The following is a 20,716-nucleotide window of genomic DNA, read 5'->3' on the forward strand; positions in this document are numbered from 1 at the left end:
TGAAAAGTTCTAAAAAATAAGTAGCTAATTGTTTCAGCTTTGCTGTTAGGGTCCTTCAATTTCTATGCAACTCCTCATGCAAAAAATAGTAAAGTAAACTGTCAGTGGCATGAAAAGCAAAGGCTCTAGTACCAGTACCACGAATTTGTAGTTAAGTACAGCACTTGAGTAAATGTACTTAGTTACATTGCTCATTGGCTTCAGGGTCTGGTAGTGTGCGCCTGCGCACTGCCTGACTGTCGGTCAGGGAAGCGGAAGCACAGAGCCACGTGACTCCAGCTCTGTTTCCCGCCTGTATTCGTAATAACTTATTTAGGACCCGGAAACAGCCGCAGAGTGACAGCTCTCTCCTCTAAATCCTGCACTTTGGACAGCGTGTAGATAAAGTTCCTGTGTTTCAGAAGACAGAGACACATTTACTACGGCTGAATCCCTCCTGACTGCAGCGGCTGGCGGGTTACACATTCAGATATATGATTAAAAAAAGCTCCAGAGTTTCCTTTGTCGACGTGAAACATCCCGAGTGGCTCAACAAAGTGGTCGCCGTCTGTGCAGCATTCAAAAGGTCCGCCGTCCGGAGAGACAGGTAGCTAATGATGTTAATGACCGCCTCCTTATAATGTTAATTATTGTTATTATTATTACCCTAGAAGGCGTGGGGATGCTTTCTTCCACCGTTTATTGGTAAGAATTTCCTGCAGATCCGCCAGCAAAGGAAGTATTTGTTAATTTACTCAATATTCACAATCACATTACTTTAACAGCAGCTGTCACTGTAATGAGTTCCTGTTCTCTTCTAGTGAAATTAAAGCCTAAATGTTCAGACCATCCTCAGGTAGTCTTTTTACCTCACATGACACTGCAGAGTGTCTTAAAACTACTCATTACATGTCCCATGTGCAGGTGGTCCTTTGCACACACTGTAGATGTGTGGTATTTTAAGTTAATTGCTTAATCGCTCATAAAAATGTATTAAAGCATAAAAACAGTTATGTCCACCACGAGATTTCTCACTGCGTCTAATCTGCATCTAAAACAAAACGGTGCATCTTATAGTGCTATATGAAAGACAGGCATTTTTACTCAATTATCAAAATAATAATTAATTTCTGCTCACCAGGGAATCTTTTCTTTTTTCTTATGATGTCTCTTCCCTGGTGTCACCCAGACTGATGGCCGCATACTGACTGTTTGCTAAGTTAACAGGGTTAATAGTTTGTTACTGGCTTCCACTCAGAGAGACTCTAAACAGCTGATCAGGTTTGATGAAGTCAAAAGTTGTGGCATTTTGTGAAGCACCAATTATGTCACTTACAGCCACCACAGTGCGTGCGGCGTCGATTATTTTCCAAAGTGATGGTTTTTTTCATGTGTAATGACATATTGCTTCCAGCAGGTGCCAGTGCAGCTTAACTGTGTGTGACTCCTCTCACAGACCTCAGATGGACGCGAGGAATGTGTCAGCAAAAAACAGTTTGGAGTTTTGACTCTGAATGTGAAATGTGGTCCTAATATGCCCCTCTGCTCCTGAGTTATGGTGTTAAATATTGGCCAGGAAAGTGTTTTTGCAGAACATTATGATGTTGCAGTGAAGTTGACCTTTGACCTTTGGCCTTTTGCATATAAAATGTCATTACTTTGTCATTTGATCCTATGAGACATTTGTGTGAAGTTTTGTCATAATCAGCCTACGAATGGCCAAAAATGTGTTTTGTGAGGTCACAGTCATCTTTGACCTTTGACCAACAAATTCTAATCAGTTTATCCTTGAGTCCATTATCCTGAGACATCACGTTCACGGGAATGGGAAGTACAGACTTGAAAACATCTGACCACAGCTATCGCCTGCGCAGAGACATGACAAGCGGATTGTTGCAGCACTCGATGACGTTAATGAACCCGAAAGCCTTTATTTTTTGCATGTCTGTGTCTTGCTTTGATGTATGTCACCATGTGTAGTATTACGAGTGGTGAGAGTGGACACCTGTCAGTTGGGGCGACCTAAAAACGCAGAGTTTATCCTCAGATCCCGTTCTCTCTGAGAATCCACATGGTTGTAAGAATAGCTTCACATTCCGTTAAATTTAGGGCTGGTTCATCCTCAGAGGAGTAACAAGACAAGAGTCAGTGGTTAGCCATCAACCCACTGGGCAAAATTAGCTCTCCGCCGTCCTCCCTCCCCTCTGTGTGCACAAACAATATACTAACACAAATTAGGACTTGCTGCTTTGTGGCAATTGAGAGTGCAACAAAGATGCTACACAGAGTGATATGTCATTAGTGAGCAGGTGGGGTTGCAGAACCGAGAGCTGCTGCCTCTCCAACTAAGTAATGAAGAGGTTTCCATGGCGACAAGGCTGCCTGTTGCCATCCCTGTGTTTTGAGGGGGGCGGCGGAGATCAAAGTCGGCCGTCCTCAATTCTGCTGTAAGTGGAGGGTTAAATGCTGGGGTTGCAGGGGAAAAGCCTCTCATTAAACTTAACCAAATCCTTTAAGACACAGCTGACATGTTACTCCAGAGATGTTTTTAACACGCGACTCCTCCAGAAAAAATCGGACTGTCTGCAGGTTCAGGCGGCTGCTGGGAGAAAGAAAGAGGGATATCAGTGCCTTATTTCAGTTCAGTGAAGGTTTATAGCGCAGGACCACAAAGTATATTAAAGGAGACTACTATATTTTTAAGTTATTATGTATAAAAGTGTGAAGAAATTATATTATTGCATTTATTTGTCTCCATTTTTATTTTCCTCTGCTAATTATGACAAAATTTGTCACAAAATTTTGACAAATTCTCACTCAAATATCTCATCTGTTAAAATGATGAATTGATCACATTTTCTATCCTGATCCAGATGTCGACAGCATTTTCACATCATGTGTTCTCCAACACTTTTTTGGTAATTATTCAACACCATAACTGGAACAGAAGGTGTAGCCTCTGTATTTGAAGCAGTGTAGTCCACCACAGGCTCATTTGTAGTGCTGATACTGAGCATCAGGTGATTGTTGTTGCACCATGTAATGAAGCTCTCCATCAGTCCTCTGTAAAAACAGTCTGTAAGTGAAGACAGCCGGTTTCTCACTGGAGTCATACATGTCAATATAGTGAGAACTTCCATTTGGCCCCAAAACACACTTAATACATTTTATTTAATTCCTTTGAAGTCTTCACTACATATTTTATATGAGTCCCAACAGACATGGATGTAAACTACAACTTGATTGGCTGTCATTGATTGGAGTCATTCAACACGAGATGGTAATTGTAGTTTGTTCTGCATTTCAGACAGGAGCTTCCTTTGCTTCGTCAATGAGCAGTAAGTGTGAGGGAGGTGCATCTGTTGCATTTTCGATGTTCGGACACAAACTTCTTTCCTGCTGCTCTCGGCTGGTGTTTGGCTTTTGCTCCCGGCCTCTTAAGTTGTAAAAGGATTATCCGTTAGCTTGACTTTCTGGGTGGTAATGGTGAGCACCGAGGTGTGCCCAGTGTTGTGGGACCATCCTAATTAGATAACTGTAACCCTCATATGAGCAGCTACACTCCTGGTGGTCCCGTACTGGGATGCACTGGGCTCAGTTTGTGGAGAGCTGCGACAACAGGCAGCGTAAAAGGCCAAGCAAAAGTGTGTGTGTGTGTGTGTGTGTGGGGGGGGGGACTCTCAAATCCTTTTTAAGCCTTTTGTCATGTATACAGGGATTTATTTGTCATTAAAGAATAGTAACGCATTTGTGCCACAATTAGTTCTAAGTGGACATTTAAAACACTGAACAGCAGTTTGATAAAAAAAATCACTTTTGTGCACGTCTGCATTGGACTTTTTTATGGAATAATAAAAAAAAAAAGTTTAGGAGCCTGTTTGCCTGGAAACCTGCTGCAGCCTCACCACAGTCTTCTCCAGCCACGCTGACTGTTGAGGTGTCTCTAGATCAGCTCCCATGTTCAAGTTTCTCATTTTCCCCAGGAGTTAATTTAGCAAATCCATAACATCCGAGGAGGAATACGCCTGATGTGTGTGCGCTCTATTTGTTGTTCTACGTTATGTTATTTCATTCAGTTAATTTCAGGTTAACCAGTCTCTGTGCTGTTGGGGTACAACAGAAAATATCACGGTTTCATGTTTTTAAGGTATTACACGGTTATTACTTATTTATCTATAATTATTTCACAAATATAACGTCCTGTATCATGTACACTAACACTAAATAGTAGAATTCAGTAGTTTTTAAGTAAGCCTAATATGGCTACTAGTAATAGTACTTCAGTCATACCATATGATATGTAAATGCACATGGTATGATGCCATGGTGTACTGCTGCATCCCCAGTGTGCAGGACTTCTTCTGCAAGTGGAACTTTCCCAGATTTGATCGGGAGTCTGATCGTGTTGAGGTTTTGGGTCTGCTGCTACATCCATGTGAGACCTTAATAACTGGGCTGGTGATTTATTGCCTGTACCCAGCAGCATCTTTTTGAGAGGAGCCCAGACAAAAGCCGAGACCCTCGCCCCCCCGCTGTTTTTAATAGTTCTTTAGGATGTGCAGGGGAAAAAAAGCCCCACAGTGGTAATGAGGGGGCTTCAGCCTTTTTAAGGAGACGAAGTGAAATAACATTGAGTGCCTAAAGTGAACGTAGTTTGGAGAATGTGAGGTTTATAGTTGCAAATTTGTCTTTGGAGATGAATAAAGTATCTATCTATCTGTCTATCTGTCTGTCTGTCTGTCTGTTTGTCTGATGGTTCAAAGTTGTCTGCAAGTTTGAAGCTTGATACTAATTTTCTTTAAATATGAACATTTTAGTTAAAGAAAAGCCTTGACACTGCATTGTCCCATCACTTCATATTCCAAAAAGGCTGCTGTTTTCTGCCCTTGTTGCCACCCTGTAAGCCTTCAGTGACCCCCCTCCACTCGGCTCCCTTCCCCTCTGGAGGGCGATAAGGTGCCACCGTAGAGAAGCTCGTCTTATCTCCCTGCTGCCCTCTGAAGCAGTCATGTTTTATGTGTTGTAGCTCTTTTGTTTGCTTGTTCGCTGCCTCTCCCTGATCACTCACACTCATTCCTCATGGAAGTTGTTTGAAGGCCTAGAATAGCTTTGGAAAAGAAGCCCCCCTCCTCCTCCTCCTCCTCTCCTCTTCTTCTTCTACTCCTCTGTTCCCTCTTTATTGAATCCCGCCTCCGTATCATTTATCTCTGCACCCCCTCCTCCCTTTACTCAGTTTGAGGGGGCCGTTAGGGGGCATCCTCTTTTCTCTCCCAGCTGGGTTTGTTGACACACAGTCAATCTACGGTTCCCTTTCACCTCTGCCACCCCTCTTTTTAACTCACACCCCCACCCCACCCCTCGACTCTACCCTCCGCTTTCCCTGAACAGTAAAGCTGCCACAGCTGTGGACTGTATTAGCATAGCTGCTGAGGAGCGGAGGGGGGTTGCTAAATATATTGCAGCCATTACCTTTTGTTCAGCAGTTGACAGTTTTAAAACATTTCAGCCTCTCTCGGTGTAAAGGGACTGAGGAGAAAAGGATGCCACGATGATTTCAGTGTAACAGCTTTTTAAATATGGGACACAGAAGATGGAGGGAAAGGAGGGAGAGCAAGTGGAAACCACTGAAAACAAGCCGATATCTAATTAGTGCGATTAGGAAAAAAAAGAGAAGCAATCAAGCTTATATTTTCCATTTTGCACAATTAAAAATAAAACATTGTGTTCAAATGTCATTTGGACAAATCTCACTTTGAGCTGATAGCACAGAGGAAAGGAAACTTATATTACAGCTCATAGACCATGATTGATGACTCGTTTAGGCTGAATGATTTGGGTTTTTTTTCCTGCTGTCAACAGGTGTTGGAATGAACAGGTCCAGGTCCAGCTGGGATAAAAAAGCCCCCCAGCCTCCGGTCACCAGAATAACTCGCAGCTCCAGCTCCCAGGCCAGGCACAGCGAGCCCACACAGAACTGGGACTCCGGGCCGGGTCCGTATGGAAAACAACGAAAGAAGCAGACGGACTCTGCTTTGGCCCAGGACCTCAGTCAGATGAGTGTTAGTGGGCAGGACGGCTTACCGACCAGGTGAGGACGTGTCCCACATACAAGTCCTCTGGTCTGACTGAAGGCAGTGTCTGGTCCTATATTTATATTTCAAAAGTGGTCCCAGATTTCAAAATTAATGATATTTTTTTGAATGTGTGCTCAAGTGTAACTAGACATCAGTGGTTGTTGAGATATTTCTGGATGAACTGACCAACGCTCCAACGTTCCCATCACTACAGCCATGCTGCTAGCATCCCTAAAAAAAAACATTTTCTCACAGGAAAGCACAGAATTTGAAGGTGCTTTCTTCAGCACATTAAAACTCAAGGTCCTGCTCGGTTCACATGTTTTCATGTGTCTTCTCTTGGCCTGCTCTCCAGTAAAGGAAAGATGTCCCCAGGCAGCAGTGAGCCTGTGCAGGTCAATCAGTCCTCTGGGTCCAGACCTGACCGGGGCAGTCCGTTGCTGTCTGCTGCCAAGTCCTCATCCCGGGGCGGTCTGGCCCCCGTGGCTCGGCTGGTGAAGCTCGGCCGCTGTAAGAATGTGGTGGTGGTGGCCGGAGCAGGAATCAGCACAGCCAGCGGCATCCCGGACTTCAGGTTGGTGTCTATGGGTTTTGTTCTCTCTACACCCTCAGCTTCACCTTTCTCTTTACTATCGTGTGAATCTTTTTATCGAGGTCGTTTAGGTTGAGTCTTTCAAAAGAGACATTAAACCCTGTGAGATCTGTAATGAAAGCACATGTACATGTCAAAATGTCTGTACCTTTGCAGAACTCCAGGAACAGGTCTTTACGCCAACTTGGAGAAGTACAACATCCCTTATCCAGAAGCTATTTTCAACATCGACTACTTCTCCAACGACCCGCAGCCTTTCTTCTCCCTGGCCAAAGCTCTGTATCCTGGCAGCCACCGACCCAACTACATACACTACTTCATCCGCATGCTCCACCACAAAGGCCTGCTGCTCCGAATGTACACCCAGAATATTGACGGACTGGAGAAACGTGAGTGAGACCTCACAGGGAACAAAAAACAGCAAAAAATAGATCTTATTATTAATCTGTAGGCATCTAAAAGTGAGGACATGCACAATACAATGTAATGCAATGACAGTTTTAACAGAAATAATTAACGCCATTGAAGACACTTTTCTTCGCTTTATTCATGTATCTATCAAGGGTAACATACAATAATCAATATATGTGATTTTTCATCTGTAGTCGCTGGACAGCTTGATATTACACATAAGCAGGCAAAACAACATCAGAGCAAAGTTGTAATAGTTTTGAATTTTCAGCTACTAAATGCATCTAATTCAAATGTTTGTGTAAATGTTCATTTCATTCTGCAACCTTGTGTTGCAAAATGACAATGAACCTTGATACCTCATTGCTAAAAACCCAAAACTGAAATGAATTTATGTACATTTTTATTTAACTTTAATTCGTTCTGAAACCAGGGAACATCATTTCAGCTTAGTTTTAGTGTTTTAGGGGTCCAGTATGTAGGATTTAGGAGGATGTTTTGACAGAATATGGCAGAAATATAATAATGTTTTCAATGGTGGATGAATACCTGAAAATAAGAATTGTTGCATTTTGAGCTTGTTGTATCTGAAGAGGGAGCAGGAGTCCTGTTTCCTTTCATCTCCAAGAATATGTCCCTTGTGTCCCTCATAATATTTTCTACACAGTGTGTGGCATCCCAGATGACAAACTTGTGGAGGCTCACGGTAGTTTTGCCACAGCTTCCTGCCACCTGTGCTACACCACGTACCCTGCTGAGGAGGCTAAGGTATGTCCGGCCCTGTGGTCAATAACCATTCAAATTGAATACAGTGAGTCCTTCATTCGATGCCACAGTAATGCTTCTGTCGTCTGTTTGTTTCACAGCATGCCATAATGAATGACAACGTGCCCATATGCTCATTCTGCGCTGCAACAGTCAAACCAGACGTTGTGTTTTTTGGAGAGGACCTTCCTCAGAAGTACTTCCTCCACACTGAAGACTTCCCCAAAGCTGATCTGCTCATCATTATGGGCACATCTTTACAGGTAAACTCTTTGAATATCTATCTTCAGTACTTTTTATGAGTATTTTGGTGCATTTTGCGTGCTCAGTTATATCTGAACACTGTTTCAGATTGAGCCGTTTGCCAGCCTGGTGAACACGGTGCGCTCCACTGTGCCACGCCTCCTCCTCAACCGACACGCCGTGGGTCCCTTTGAGAAGGTCCCTCGGCGGAGAGGAGACCACATGGAGCTGGGTGACCTGGAGGATACAGTGCGGAGGTTTGCAGAAATGCTTGGCTGGAACGCTGAGATAGAAAAGCTGATGAGGACTCAGGAAACACTGGTGGGTTCCATCTTAAGCTCCAAGCTTGAAAAAATTTCTTGCAGGTTACGTAAGCCTCTGTTTGGGTTCTTTATTTATTAGTATGTAATTCCTGCTGCTAGGGGTCTCTCAATCAAAACAGTGAAAGCAAAAGAGGTAGTTTGATGACGTTGCAAAGTAATGTGGGATCATGGGATTTTTTGTCTTCACTGGTAGACAACCTCCATTAAATTAAAAAATCTATATGATGTGACCTCGTTTGTGTTTTAAAGTTTTATTCACATTGGTTTAGTCACTATTGTGGATTTAAGAGCACTCTGCTGATGTAACATTCTTATACCATTATCAGAGTGACAAGACGGAGATGTTGTCCTTTTTATACCAAAACCTGGTGACTACATTACCCACAGCATATTGCATGTTATGCTAGTAGCAGCAAAAGTAGAATTGAGCCTCAAGCAAAGAAGTGGAGCGGGCTACAGCGGTCTGGTAATCTCATTAAACTTGTAGTCTTCAACTACAAATGTGATGTCATTCGGGGCAGTTTCAGGTTTTCTGCAGCTCCTTCTGGAGCCATAAAGGACTTAATAAACCCTTTTTACTCCCCAGCAGACTATGTTCTTACTATGACAATAATTTCCCCCTCTGCAGCAGAGCATCCCTGCATTGATCAGCAGCCCTCCATCAGTGGACAGCCAGAGCAGAGAAGATTCAGAGCCTCCAGGTAGGATGGAGACATCCAGGTCCAGACCAGGAGCTCCAAGAGCAGCCAGCAGCGGCAGCGAGGAGACGGACTCCGAGACAGACAGCAAGAGCTCTGCGTCCTCCAGCCCGAGTAACTGACACTTAAGGCTTCAAAAACGATGGCACTGGAAAGGTTTGAGACAGTTTCTCATAAAGACTGTTCTCCTGTGTGCTGTCAGCTGGTCATTCTCCTCTGCTGGGAAATGCTTCTTGTTGTGTGCATTGGAGCGACAGTCCAATCTTACCTCTTCATCTGCGAGTCAGTTCAAGCTATGTTCATATGTAAATCAAGAAATCCTATCGAATGCAGTTTATCAAGCTCAACAAGCACATTTAAAGCACTTATAGAAGGAGGGTCCATATAGAACACTAGGGAATAAATGAGTCCTGCAACAAATATTCTAATGTTACTTCAGGTGTTTTTATGTTCATGTCAGTAAACTTGTTAATGTTTTATATCAGCACAACACTGTATTTTAAGCAATATTTAATAAAAGTATTGTGTATTTTGCATCTTTACTGTTCTTTTTTAGAGTTTATGTAGCATGGTTAAAAAAAAGAAAACTATTCATATTTTCCAGTTTATTAACATTTCAGTGGAAGCTTCACTACATAAAAGAACAGTGTTGCTATTTACAGTACGTAAAGAATGTGCAAAAAGAACAAAACAGTTCCCATAACATATTCTTCCTACACGGAGAAGTGATCAACATGCAATTTAGATTCATCCCACTATGACAAAAGAAATACAGTGATCTACAGATTAAAGACAAATTAAAGGGAAAAACCTGAAGGAGTGGAGAAACAAACGGCCACTGAATTCTTTTGATAAGTGTGAATGTTTAAACTTTTTGGACAAGGAGCACGGAAGTTGTTTTTGAGGCTTGTGGTGACCCAACACCTCACTAAGACACTTAATGTTGCTTTTCCCTTAAATTTATGACACATCTGTATGTCTGAAAATGATTCAAGAAGGTGAGTCAATGTCGAGTCACCTCTTTCGTCCCTGTGTGAAGCAAAGTCCAGATGATTTATATATTCTTTTTATTCTAATCTGAATTACTCTGTGTGTGAGCAGGCAGTAGTGGTGACTCACAGGTCTGGTGAAAAGTGTGCTCATGATTATTCACTATTAAACAAGTGAATGTCACCAATTGCTGTAGTAAAGACACATGTTCTCTAGTCAAAGCAATTTCCACTTTCTCTGGATAAATGTTAGCAGTCATCCAGAGCAGGCTTTCAGTTTAAGGGCCAAATCTGTATCAACCTAAAGCAATATTTAATGTTGTTATTCATCAACATAAGCAATGCCATTCAGTTTATACAAACACTAAGATTGTCGATTTATATAAAATTAGCAAAAAATTAAATCTAAAAAAAAAAGATTACATCACTGAGAACTGATTTTAACGTCATGCAGGTTTGGCAGAAGTAGTTTAAATTAAAAAAACAATCATTGCAGTTTACAGATTTCTTTGTCAAGAGTCCACAAGAGGCAGAAACAATCTGTTTAACATCATCCACCACAGGTGTGGTACATTTTAAATGAAGTCATTTTCTTATCCAAAACAGTAGGCCAACGAGCCCTGAATTAAGGGTTTCCTTGGCGACTAACTGGTGTGCAACATTCATGATAATTACACAACCACATGTAGACTCACTGTGAGCAGCCACTTAAAACTACCCACACTGACGCTGCCTGATTTCTAAATATACATCAATCCTGGACAGGCCCCATGATTTTAAACCAAGAACCACGTTCACTGTTTTCAATGATTTCATGTTTAAATGTTTGTGTATAATGTGCACTTGAATCATGTAGTAAGAGTGGACAAATTCATCAGGGAGCAATAAAAAATAAGACAAAGTAAAAAAAAAAAAAAAAAAGTGAAAAACAAAAGCACAGGTGAAGGAATGATTATTCAGCCACGATTTCACTTTTAACAAAACAACAGTTCTTTCAGTGAGACACACACGATCCAGCAAAAATTATATTATTACCTCTATTCTCTCAATTAAGGGAGCAATAAAATAAATGATGAAGGTGCAACAGTAACCACGGAGGCCTCTTATGCATTATGATGCCACTGCAAAGTCTTTCTGCCACACATCAGCTTTGGAGAATGGCTGCGACGGCGCCTTGAGAGCTTCCAGTGACACGTCGAGCTGTGTCCCAGTTCAGGGCTGGATCGTCAGAACCACATTTCTACACTGACTATATCCCACTTCAAAGGAAACTGTGACTAAGGCTAAGAAAGGACGCTTTCCTGTTTTCTTCTTAGAGACGACCAGTGGATTCAGCGCGGCCCTCTCTATGCCACAATCCTTTGCAAACTGGTGAACGGTTAAACGATTTGGTCAGGTGATCCTTCTCAACAAGTAAAAATGTGCATTGTTGCTCGTCATATTTACCAGATTTTGTATTTGTGTTCAAGTGGTCACCTGTCACTGGTAAATGTATCACTTAAACGAGACAATCCACTTAAGTTAGAGTGTGATTTATTGGGAGATATTTTTATTTTATCAGGAAAATGTGTTGAAGTCTGACATATTTAAATCTCTCTGCTCACAATGTCCGGTGAAAATAATTCTGTTGTTAGATATCAAACTATTCTTCTACAAGCTGGTTTCCCTGCTGCTTCTCTGATGTCCGCTGTCTCTCTCTCTCACTCCTCTCCAGATGTTTTCACATCTAACTAATTATGAATTTATTAGGACACGTGGACTAACGGAAACTCTGATGTAGATCTTCTGACTGAGTTCTGCTCCACACTCTGTATGTAACAGTAAACTATCTCATTTAGAAGGACCCACCTCCACGGATCCAGACCTTGAAATGGGACATAGCTTTAGATGTGTTGGGCCTTTAGCTTAGCCTGGAACTTGTGGCCTAGGTGTGCAGCGCACTAGTCAGAGTCTGATCCTGAGTTGTCCTCACGTGGGTCACAGAGAGTTTCCTCAAGAGGTGCTAACGTCCCGTCAGGCCTGACCCCCATTGGCCGGATCACGTTCTGCCTGTGGACATAAAAAGACAAACATCAGAGACATCCACTTGTCAGATGGGGACAGGTTTGATGTGACATGTCAGTGGACAGGACTGTCTCCACGTATATTTTCAAAGTAAACAAACCTTGTAGACAAAACCCAACTCAGTTCAGTTCAGGACCCTTTGTATTAAGAGGGCTTTCCCTTGTACATCTTTACTCTCTTACATCCAGAGCTCAAGGACCCTCACTTGACAACCCCCTTCCCCCCCTTCATGGACACTTGCCCCTGTCTGGCTGTCCTCTCTGCCCCCCTCCCCTCCTCTCCTGTGGAAGTTTAATTACAGGATCAGCGCTCAGACTAATCTCCTCAAAGCCACGGCTGCCCCTTCATCCTAATCCAATTATACCTGCACTGTGTGTCACCACTCCCTCTAAGATGATTTATCAGAGAATTATCCATCAAAGATTTAAAAAGGATCCATTTGCATTCATTTGAAAGAGAATCAAATATAAAATGGCCATGTAATTCCGACTGATTCCTGCAATTAAATTGAACTCAGCCTGGGAAATCCACAGGTTAAGTTCTGTAAATGGTTATGGAGGAGACCTGTGATGTGGTTTAACCTGAAACTATTATAGCATCTTTTCAGTGATGAAACCTGCAGAGAGGCATCACTGGTCCACAGCCTTACATCACTGGTCAAAGTCAGCAGGTTCAATGAGGACTAACAAGACAAAACAAAAGAAAACACAGGGCATCATCTCTGCCAATTAGAGCAAAAAAAAAAAAAAAAAAAAAATCCCTTCACTCCTCCTCAGCAGTGACAGAAGACTGGAGATCCGGCAGACGTAAGAGGGGATGGTGGGTGGGGATGCAAAATATGTGCTAATTGGAGGACCAGTTAAGCATTTAGGAGAGCACATTCTTGCAGGACCCTGACCGATCTCCTTAGAGCCTGTACTGAGGAAGCACCTCTGCGTCCTCATCACGTCTCCTCACCGAGGAGGAGAAGAAAGAGGATGCAGCCTCGAAGAGGAATCTTCCTCTTCTGGGCACACGTGCCTCATTACAGCTCAACCCCCTCTTTGGCTCAACAATGACGAGGTCAGCTTTCTTGCGTCTGCACATTTGTTCGCCTGTGTCTCTTCCTCTTCGTCCACGTTCCACCCGAATTGCTTTGTCTAGTTGTGCCTGTGTCTCAGTCCACTCCCTGTCTGGCCAGTGACTGACTCCTCAGAATGAGAAGAATAAAGCCAGGGCACACCTGTTATTAAAAACCTGAATGTGACACACAAAGGAACCGGGACAGACGAGCCGGCTGTGTGTGCCAATTAGGTGATAATTACCGGCGTGGTGGTAATGATGGTGCAGTGGCGTGCCGGCAGCTTCCCTTTACTGCAGCTGAATGCTGCGGCGTGCTGGAAGTCCAGGTCTAATTGAAGCCGCAGCTAACGGCGAGAGATTCTTCCTTTGATGAATGGGTTGGCAGGGAGCGAGCTCAGTGTTACCTTTGTACAGGCTTGACTAACGGTAGCCTCTGCTCGCTAAGGAAAGGTCAACACAAATACAGCGGGGCTCTTTGCAGAGGAAACAATAAATAATATGAATAATTTGAACAGGGGAAGCAACAGTTGTTCAAACAGAAAAAGTTTATCATCTTAGCCGAGCCCTAGAACACAATTCATTATATGTCAAAGACTTCTGTGGCATCTTCTGTTTGGCTTGTTTGTTTCTTAGCCGGCAGGATATCTGAAAACATTTTTTCCCCAATCTTTCTATTGAATTTTCCATTCTATACAGAAGCCAGAGCCCGTTGAATACAGCGCCAAAACATTTTTACGTGGCTCTAGATACAGGAGCAGAGGGTAAACCAGTACCAGAATATCCCCAGTGTGTTCATTAGGAGACAGGTCTCTCCTACCACCGGGTACATTCAAACTGAAATCTGGACTTGCATTGGCAGGCTGCATTGGTGCTTCGGGGTTTGTTCTCCACCACTGTAGACTCAGACAAGGCCTGTTTTTGTTTAGTGTATTTACCTCGACAACTTGTCAAACATATTGACGAGTTTCTGGGCTTCGTACTCCTTCTGCTCCTCTGTCATCTCTTCAATGGGGTTCGGCAGTGGCTCCTCCACGTGACCCGTGATGGGGTTGATGCTGGAAGAAACACATGAGCAAGCTCAAAGTACAGCTGCAAACTTATTCATACATTACCAATACACACTAATGTATAGAATAAACTGATATCAGAATGTTAATACTTTATTCTAAGCCCTGGGCAGAGCACTCACAAGGGTTTTGCAGATTTGTATTCCTCTGTGTCTGAGTCTTCATCTTCAGAGTACTGAGTCTCTCCTCTTCCTCCTGCCAGAAGTCCTCGAGCCACCAGGAGTCCTGCTGCGTTTCCATATCCTGTGTACTTCAACAGGTTGTCGACTACAAGACGACACCACAGGTACACAAAGTTATGAAGTGACATGTAAATGTTAATGTGCCACGATAACCGTGCTGACACCATTCCTGCTCTCAGTCTCATATTTTCTCATCTGATGTGCTGTAACCCCGTGTTCCTCCCACAACCTGACCACTGTTGCCCCCCTGCTCACCGCTTTCTTTGCAGAGGACAAAGAGAAACTCTGCAGCCGTCTGCTTCACTCCCATGTCAACGTGTGTCATAAGGCGAACCAACTTGTTTCTGATGGTGGTGCCGATCTCTGGCCTGATCTTCACATCTTTCAGTGGGGGAAGTACCTGGAGATGCAGAGATTATACACAGTTCGGGTGATTGTTCTCTCGGTTTAATCAGATGATCAAAATCTGGTTAGGATCCTGTGAGATTTCAGTACTTTACTGAGACACTTCAGCAAGGCAGATGCTCACCTTCCAGATTACAGGAGCACATAAATGCACCAGAGGTATCTTATACTTCATTGCCATCTGTTTAAATGTGTTGGCAGCTACTGTACCTGAGCTTTGATATATCTGCGGATCTCCCTGTGGTGTCTGGATCCTTCTGTCAAAAGGTTGAGCACCGGAGTCAAACCCTCTTTGTAGTTGGAGCCCTGCTTGGAGAGACACAAACCACAGACACTTCACAAGCTGGAACAGTGGATAGATTTTAAACCAGGGCAGTCTGTTTGAACTGGCCCGTGCAGCAATTCATTGAAACAAAAGAGCAACTGAGAAAAACAAAACAAGACAAAAGCAACAGACAGCAATTACCTTTTTCAATAATAAAACAAAACAACATAAAATAGCAGATAAACAAATCCTTCCAGGTGGTCCCTGAACATAACACACCCATAGAAGTTACGTGACGTATCATTAATGACATGCATCATGGCCCCTGTCAGGAAAACAAAAGCAGATGCAGAGTGTTGTGGTTTCCAAGAGAAATGGCCAAACTAAATGAAAATTTGTCTTCTGAGAACTAAAAGACAAGCCAGTGTGGCAGTTTGTGGGAACAAACCCGCAGTGACAAAAAAGGCTCATCTCAACTGTCATTACAGCATGAAAAATGTTAAATGAGGATAACGAGGTAAAGACAGGATGGATAGATGAGGACAACACAAACATATATCGCACAAGGAATCTGTAATTTTCAATGTGTAAACAATGCTGCCACTTCTCTCTGTATTTGCAGCAGAGGATGAACTTTACCTTGTCGATCCTTTTCTCCATGAAGTCTAGTAACACCTGGACCACATCCATGTTTTTCCCACAATATTTCTCTTGTCCTCCCTGGACAGGAAGGTCGATGAGCACGTCCAGGCAGGACACAGGCAGGTTATTCAGCAGGTTGATGGCATGGCTGGAGACATAAAAAACAAATCACATTGATCTTAACAAAATGTTACACATTTAACAGTCGAGTAAACAAAATCTAATAGGAGAAATAATAAAGTGAAGAAGATGAGAAACAGATGAAAGCTTTGGAAGAACAGCTTTTGAAAAAGCTTGTTGTGGAGCCCTCATGGCAAAGGACCAAACACCTCTCTTCTCTAAATCTACATTTTGGAACAGCTGATGGGACACTGCCAGACGCATGAGGCTGTGATCTGGCTCACTGGGGTAACAATGGGTAAACACCAAATATCACAGGTTTGATGCTCATAACCGAGAAGAGTGAAGTGCTGTGAAGCAATGTCATGATACCAGAATTTTAAACTTCAATAAAACACTAGTCAAGAAAACATCAAATACAATTTTTCAAGAATTCTTTGATACCACGGCAAAAAGAAAAAAAAACAAAACAAACAAACAAAACAGGATAATTTTCTTCCTTTTTTTTGTTTATTCATTAACAACCATTCCAGCAACAAAGGGTTGTTAATGAATAAACAAAAGTTTATTCATTAACAACCTGCACAAAGTGCTGGAATAGACAAAGTCAGTGAATACATACCAACACATTTGTAATATTAAGCCTACTTATTCTTTATGCTGTTAGTAACCAATTGTAGATCTGTTTTTTTACCTTCAGTACTTTGGATACTAATTATACTAATGCATAATTAATGTAGATTGTATCAAGAAAATAAAGAAAGATAATAGTAAAATTGTCCTAGTTAGTAATAACTTGGACAGCAGTAGCAGTTAGTAAAAGTAGTTTGCATGCTAGTGTGTAGTGGAATCCTGAACTCTGAGAATATTTGAGAATATTTGTCTTTACTTGACACTGATTTTGAAGTTGGTTGGTGGTTGGTTGTTGTGATTTCGCTGTTTTCTATAGAAAAACAAATTTACCAGTTCACACTCCCACTATTCCATTTGTTCTCTCACATTCACATTCAAACATTCACTGCAACAAAGTGCCATGACCAGTTCAGCCATCGACTTGACAGGTTAAGAGGAACACCACTCACTTATACATGACACTGTTTAAATTTCAGTCTATAGGCACAGATTCTTGGCATTCCTGCATTAAATTACCCTGAGTAGGAGATACTGCTGCAGTATTACGACAGCTAAGAGCATTCAGAGGATGAAACACCCAACAAGGCACCAAAGGAACATCTCTGTTTGTGTTTTTCACACGACTCCACCGTCCGCTATCAGACCTATCAGTCTTAATTTACAGCGCTTCTCTCTCACTGACGGCTGCTCGGTGGACACTCAGTGCTGGTCCAGAGGGGTGATGACATGCAAATCACAATGGAGGACATGGATATAAGTTAATTTGCTGAATGGTGGAAGCACTTGGTCAATCTTTGTCCTTTTCTATGCAAATCACTTCCAAATGAAGTTTGACAGCAGAATTCTTCTATACAGAGGTGGGTACACACATTCACATGATGCAAGCTCTGAATCACAGATGCATGATGGGACTGGGCCATTTCATGCTTGTTTTGTGTCTTTTCAGTCATCATTCAATGTTCACATTAAACTAAGAACAACAGAACAGACTTCCCACCTGTGTGCTTCCTCTGTTTTCTCCTCAGTCTCAGTCCTCAGCATCAACAGATGACGCAGGATGGCAGCGATGAGTCGGAACTGGTGGTCATCCTCCTATCGAATCAAGAATGTAACAAACATGAATTTCCTAGCAGGTGGTTTCACTGAATACTTCAGCGACAAGGACGACGGAGGAGGAGGAGGTTTGGATTTCTACAGTATCAAAGAGGAGAGCAGGGTCAACCTCAAACCTAAAAACCAAATCTGTTGTCATTAAGACATGACAATGTGCTAAAACTTAACTGGCTCAGTGTAAAAATATAGATTTCAGCATCTTTCAGACACACACAAACATTTTTACAGAAGTAGTGGTTTGCCATTCTGTAATCTAAAAGATTTGGATGTACCAAGCTCTTAACCATCACTTGTCCCCTTGAGTCCAAATTGCATGAAATGTTACATGTTTGAAATACCTTCTTGGACAAGAACGCTACATTTGACTTTCAGAAATCAGCTGTAGCTACAAACTATTACATGATGACCACAATCAGGGATGACATCAAACACAATCAAATAAAATACATACTCAAGGCATGGTTCAAAATCCCCATGTGCCAAATATGCTATGAAAAAAACTGCTGGTCAGTTTGGTGTAAAGAGCCCTGTTTTCATGAAATGCAGTTTGTCACAGTTGAAAAAAAAGGTGTAAATACTAAAATGTATGATGGCTGGATTCCATTTAGCTGCTTCAGTTTCAGGGACCTGGGACCTAACCCTAACCCCTTCTGTTTTACCAGAAACTGCCACTACATCGCTCTCGCGAAAGCCGCCAGACTCGACTTACAGAAACATTTTGCCAACAAACTGCCTTGGTTTATCTTTTCACTGTTCCAACAATCACCACCAACACTGGTTTGGGTGAAATAAACTTGTAATTCACCAAATTAGACGGGAAAATAACGAGACAGGAGCGAGAGTGAGAGCAGTCATCAGAGAAGCAGCAGGGAAACCGTATGAAGCTGATTTTACAGTTTATTTAAAAAAAGGGGTCAGCAGGATATAGACTCTTGAGATTGGCCAGTACTCAAATACTGTTTTAGTGCTCCCTGAATGAACCTTAAATTCTATCTGTGGACATTTTGAGCTGTTGTAGAAAAGCACTGGTGTAACTAATAACATTAACAAAGGTTTTGCCCTGAAACTGGTACATCCATTCATAAGACTCCTCTGATATTGACTTTCTTTGCTGTCCTGGCCCTTGAAGTCCCATACCGGTTAGACCTACTCACAAATTACATTTGTGTTACTAACACTATTTCTGTTCCTGATACGGTATATGATTTCACAAAAAACAGGACGAATGGTTAGTGATAGGGATAATTTAGCTGTTGTGGGGGTCAGATGTATGATCTTTGTGGTCCAGGGCAGTTTAATCTGTAACAGCAAATGACTGAGAAACATTGACGTCTCTGCTCATGCATACCTGGCCTGCTCTTAGCCCCTCCATACATACTTTTTAACAACAAACCCAAATAACTCAACACAAACCTTTTACTGTGACATAGCACACTCTTACAGACTTACAACACATAGCCACACTACACTCACCTCACCACCAATGTAAGACAGTGTGAGGTTGAACAAGGCTTTGAGGGCTTCCATTGCTCTCTCATTGTCCTCTGCAGGCATGGGCAGGGCCTGTGGATCTGGACGGGCAGCTTCATAGGGACCAACCCAGCGCACATCCAGGGTGTGCTCCAGCACATCTGACAGCAGTCTCACAGCATGCCATTCTCTCCTCAAAACCCCTCTCACATCAGATCTCAGGGCAGACAGCAGGAAGAGAAGGCGTAGGGAGAACAGGCCCATCTCGTGGTGCCATGTGCGCGCGGTACGCAGGCTGGCACACAAGCCGTGCGCCAGCTGCACGTCCACACTAACCTGCTGAGCTGCAGGACTGTTGAACACCACATTGCATAGGCACTTCAAGGCCTCCACCACCACCCTCTCCTCCTCCTCTGACTGGGTTTCTTCCTGAGAGCTTATCTGCCTGTCACCTCCTTCCTCCTCTCCAGCACGCAGCCTCGCCATCCCTCCCAGGATCAGCATGCCCTCCCTGGTGGCTACAGGTGCGAGGACACGCTTGTCTCTGGACAGGATGCGGAGGGTCTCCAGGCATGTCTTCTGACAGCTGGGCTGCACTTGCCTCCCAAGTACTGTCAACACACTCTGACACAGCTTCTGAAAAGACACAAGTGTGAAAACGCTATAGATTATTACATCACTGAGCCACTTTAATCATCTAATAAACAACTGGTCCGACAAGTCGTACTTACACTCCGCAGGGTTTCTTCCTTTTGGTCAAAAGCGAAGGTCTTACTGTTCTGAAACAGATATGATGCTCATTGAAGACACGAAACAACTCAGCCAGGCATGTCACAGACACATTCGACATGCGTTAATACAAATAAACCACGGACTCCTTGAAACCGATTCAAATGCAAAGATATTTCCCCGAAACCTGCGAGAATTAGCTGAGGTCTGCTAAGTTAAAAGCTGTAACTTACGACTCTGCGTGCAGTAACGTTCGCTAGCATGATTGTTGAGCAGGCAGCATTAGCATTACAGTCAACAACATATCAAGGTCCTGTCTGCTTCATTCATAGGTCTAGTGTAACATGTTTAACAATGCAACAATAGATATCATATAACAGTGCTAACATCTTAGCTTAGCTGGCTGGTAAGATGTTTAGTTACCTCAAAACCTGTTTAGCTAGCTAGCTAATGTTAGCACCGCCGTTTGTTTTGGCTGACGTAAAAAACGACCAGAGCCGCGACTCACCTCCCGATTGAACTGCTGAAGAAGCTTCTCGATTTCCTCCTCGTTGGCAGTTTCGAGCTGCGACAAGATATTACTTAAATCCATGCTGGATATCTGAAAAAACGGATGGTTGGCTTGGTTTTGACGTGACCAGTGAGTGTTATGCGGCTAGCTCGCTAGCTGGCCGGCTAGCTTAGTGGGAGTTGCTGCTGTCAACAGGGAAACACCCCTGACTGTCTCCATCACCGGTGGGGCTGTCCTGTCTCTGCACTGTGCTTATTCAGTGTTGTACAAGTAGACACTTTTCTGATCATCTAAATACACCAAATCAACAGTCTGGTGCTTATACTGCATCGTATAAAATGGATAACACACACAAATCTTCCCAACTTCTGGTCTGAGG

The 20,716-nt window shown here is 42.9% G+C and overlaps 2 protein-coding genes across 3 annotated transcripts; one reads left to right on the forward strand and one right to left on the reverse strand.

Annotated features, from left to right (window-relative positions):
* Positions 1 to 348: 348 nt before the first annotated feature.
* On the forward strand, positions 349 to 9,612 carry si:dkey-103i16.6 (uncharacterized protein LOC557125 homolog). Its single transcript, XM_041938798.1, has 8 exons — positions 349 to 586; positions 5,839 to 6,067; positions 6,409 to 6,627; positions 6,802 to 7,034; positions 7,724 to 7,824; positions 7,923 to 8,084; positions 8,173 to 8,385; positions 9,016 to 9,612. The coding sequence occupies exons 2-8, from the start codon at positions 5,847 to 5,849 to the stop codon at positions 9,205 to 9,207; spliced, it is 1,341 nt and encodes a 446-aa protein (XP_041794732.1). The 5' UTR covers positions 349 to 586; positions 5,839 to 5,846; the 3' UTR covers positions 9,208 to 9,612.
* ric8b (RIC8 guanine nucleotide exchange factor B) lies at positions 9,560 to 20,494 on the reverse strand. Of its 2 annotated transcripts, none has more exons than XM_041938796.1 (10): positions 20,335 to 20,494; positions 19,829 to 19,876; positions 19,101 to 19,733; positions 17,512 to 17,606; positions 15,759 to 15,909; positions 15,065 to 15,163; positions 14,705 to 14,849; positions 14,390 to 14,534; positions 14,136 to 14,255; positions 9,560 to 12,123 (listed from the first exon to the last, which is right to left on the reverse strand). In XM_041938796.1, exons 1-10 carry the CDS (start codon positions 20,416 to 20,418, stop codon positions 12,015 to 12,017), a joined length of 1,629 nt encoding a protein of 542 aa, XP_041794730.1. In that variant the 5' UTR covers positions 20,419 to 20,494; the 3' UTR covers positions 9,560 to 12,014. The 2 variants fall into 2 exon arrangements, with proteins under 2 accessions (XP_041794730.1, XP_041794731.1); XM_041938797.1 differs by having other exon boundaries at positions 9,561 to 12,123; positions 15,065 to 15,160.
* Positions 20,495 to 20,716: the final 222 nt, after the last annotated feature.

This window comes from Chelmon rostratus, chromosome 6, assembly GCF_017976325.1.
Source record: "Chelmon rostratus isolate fCheRos1 chromosome 6, fCheRos1.pri, whole genome shotgun sequence".
Taxonomy (NCBI): domain Eukaryota; kingdom Metazoa; phylum Chordata; class Actinopteri; order Chaetodontiformes; family Chaetodontidae; genus Chelmon; species Chelmon rostratus.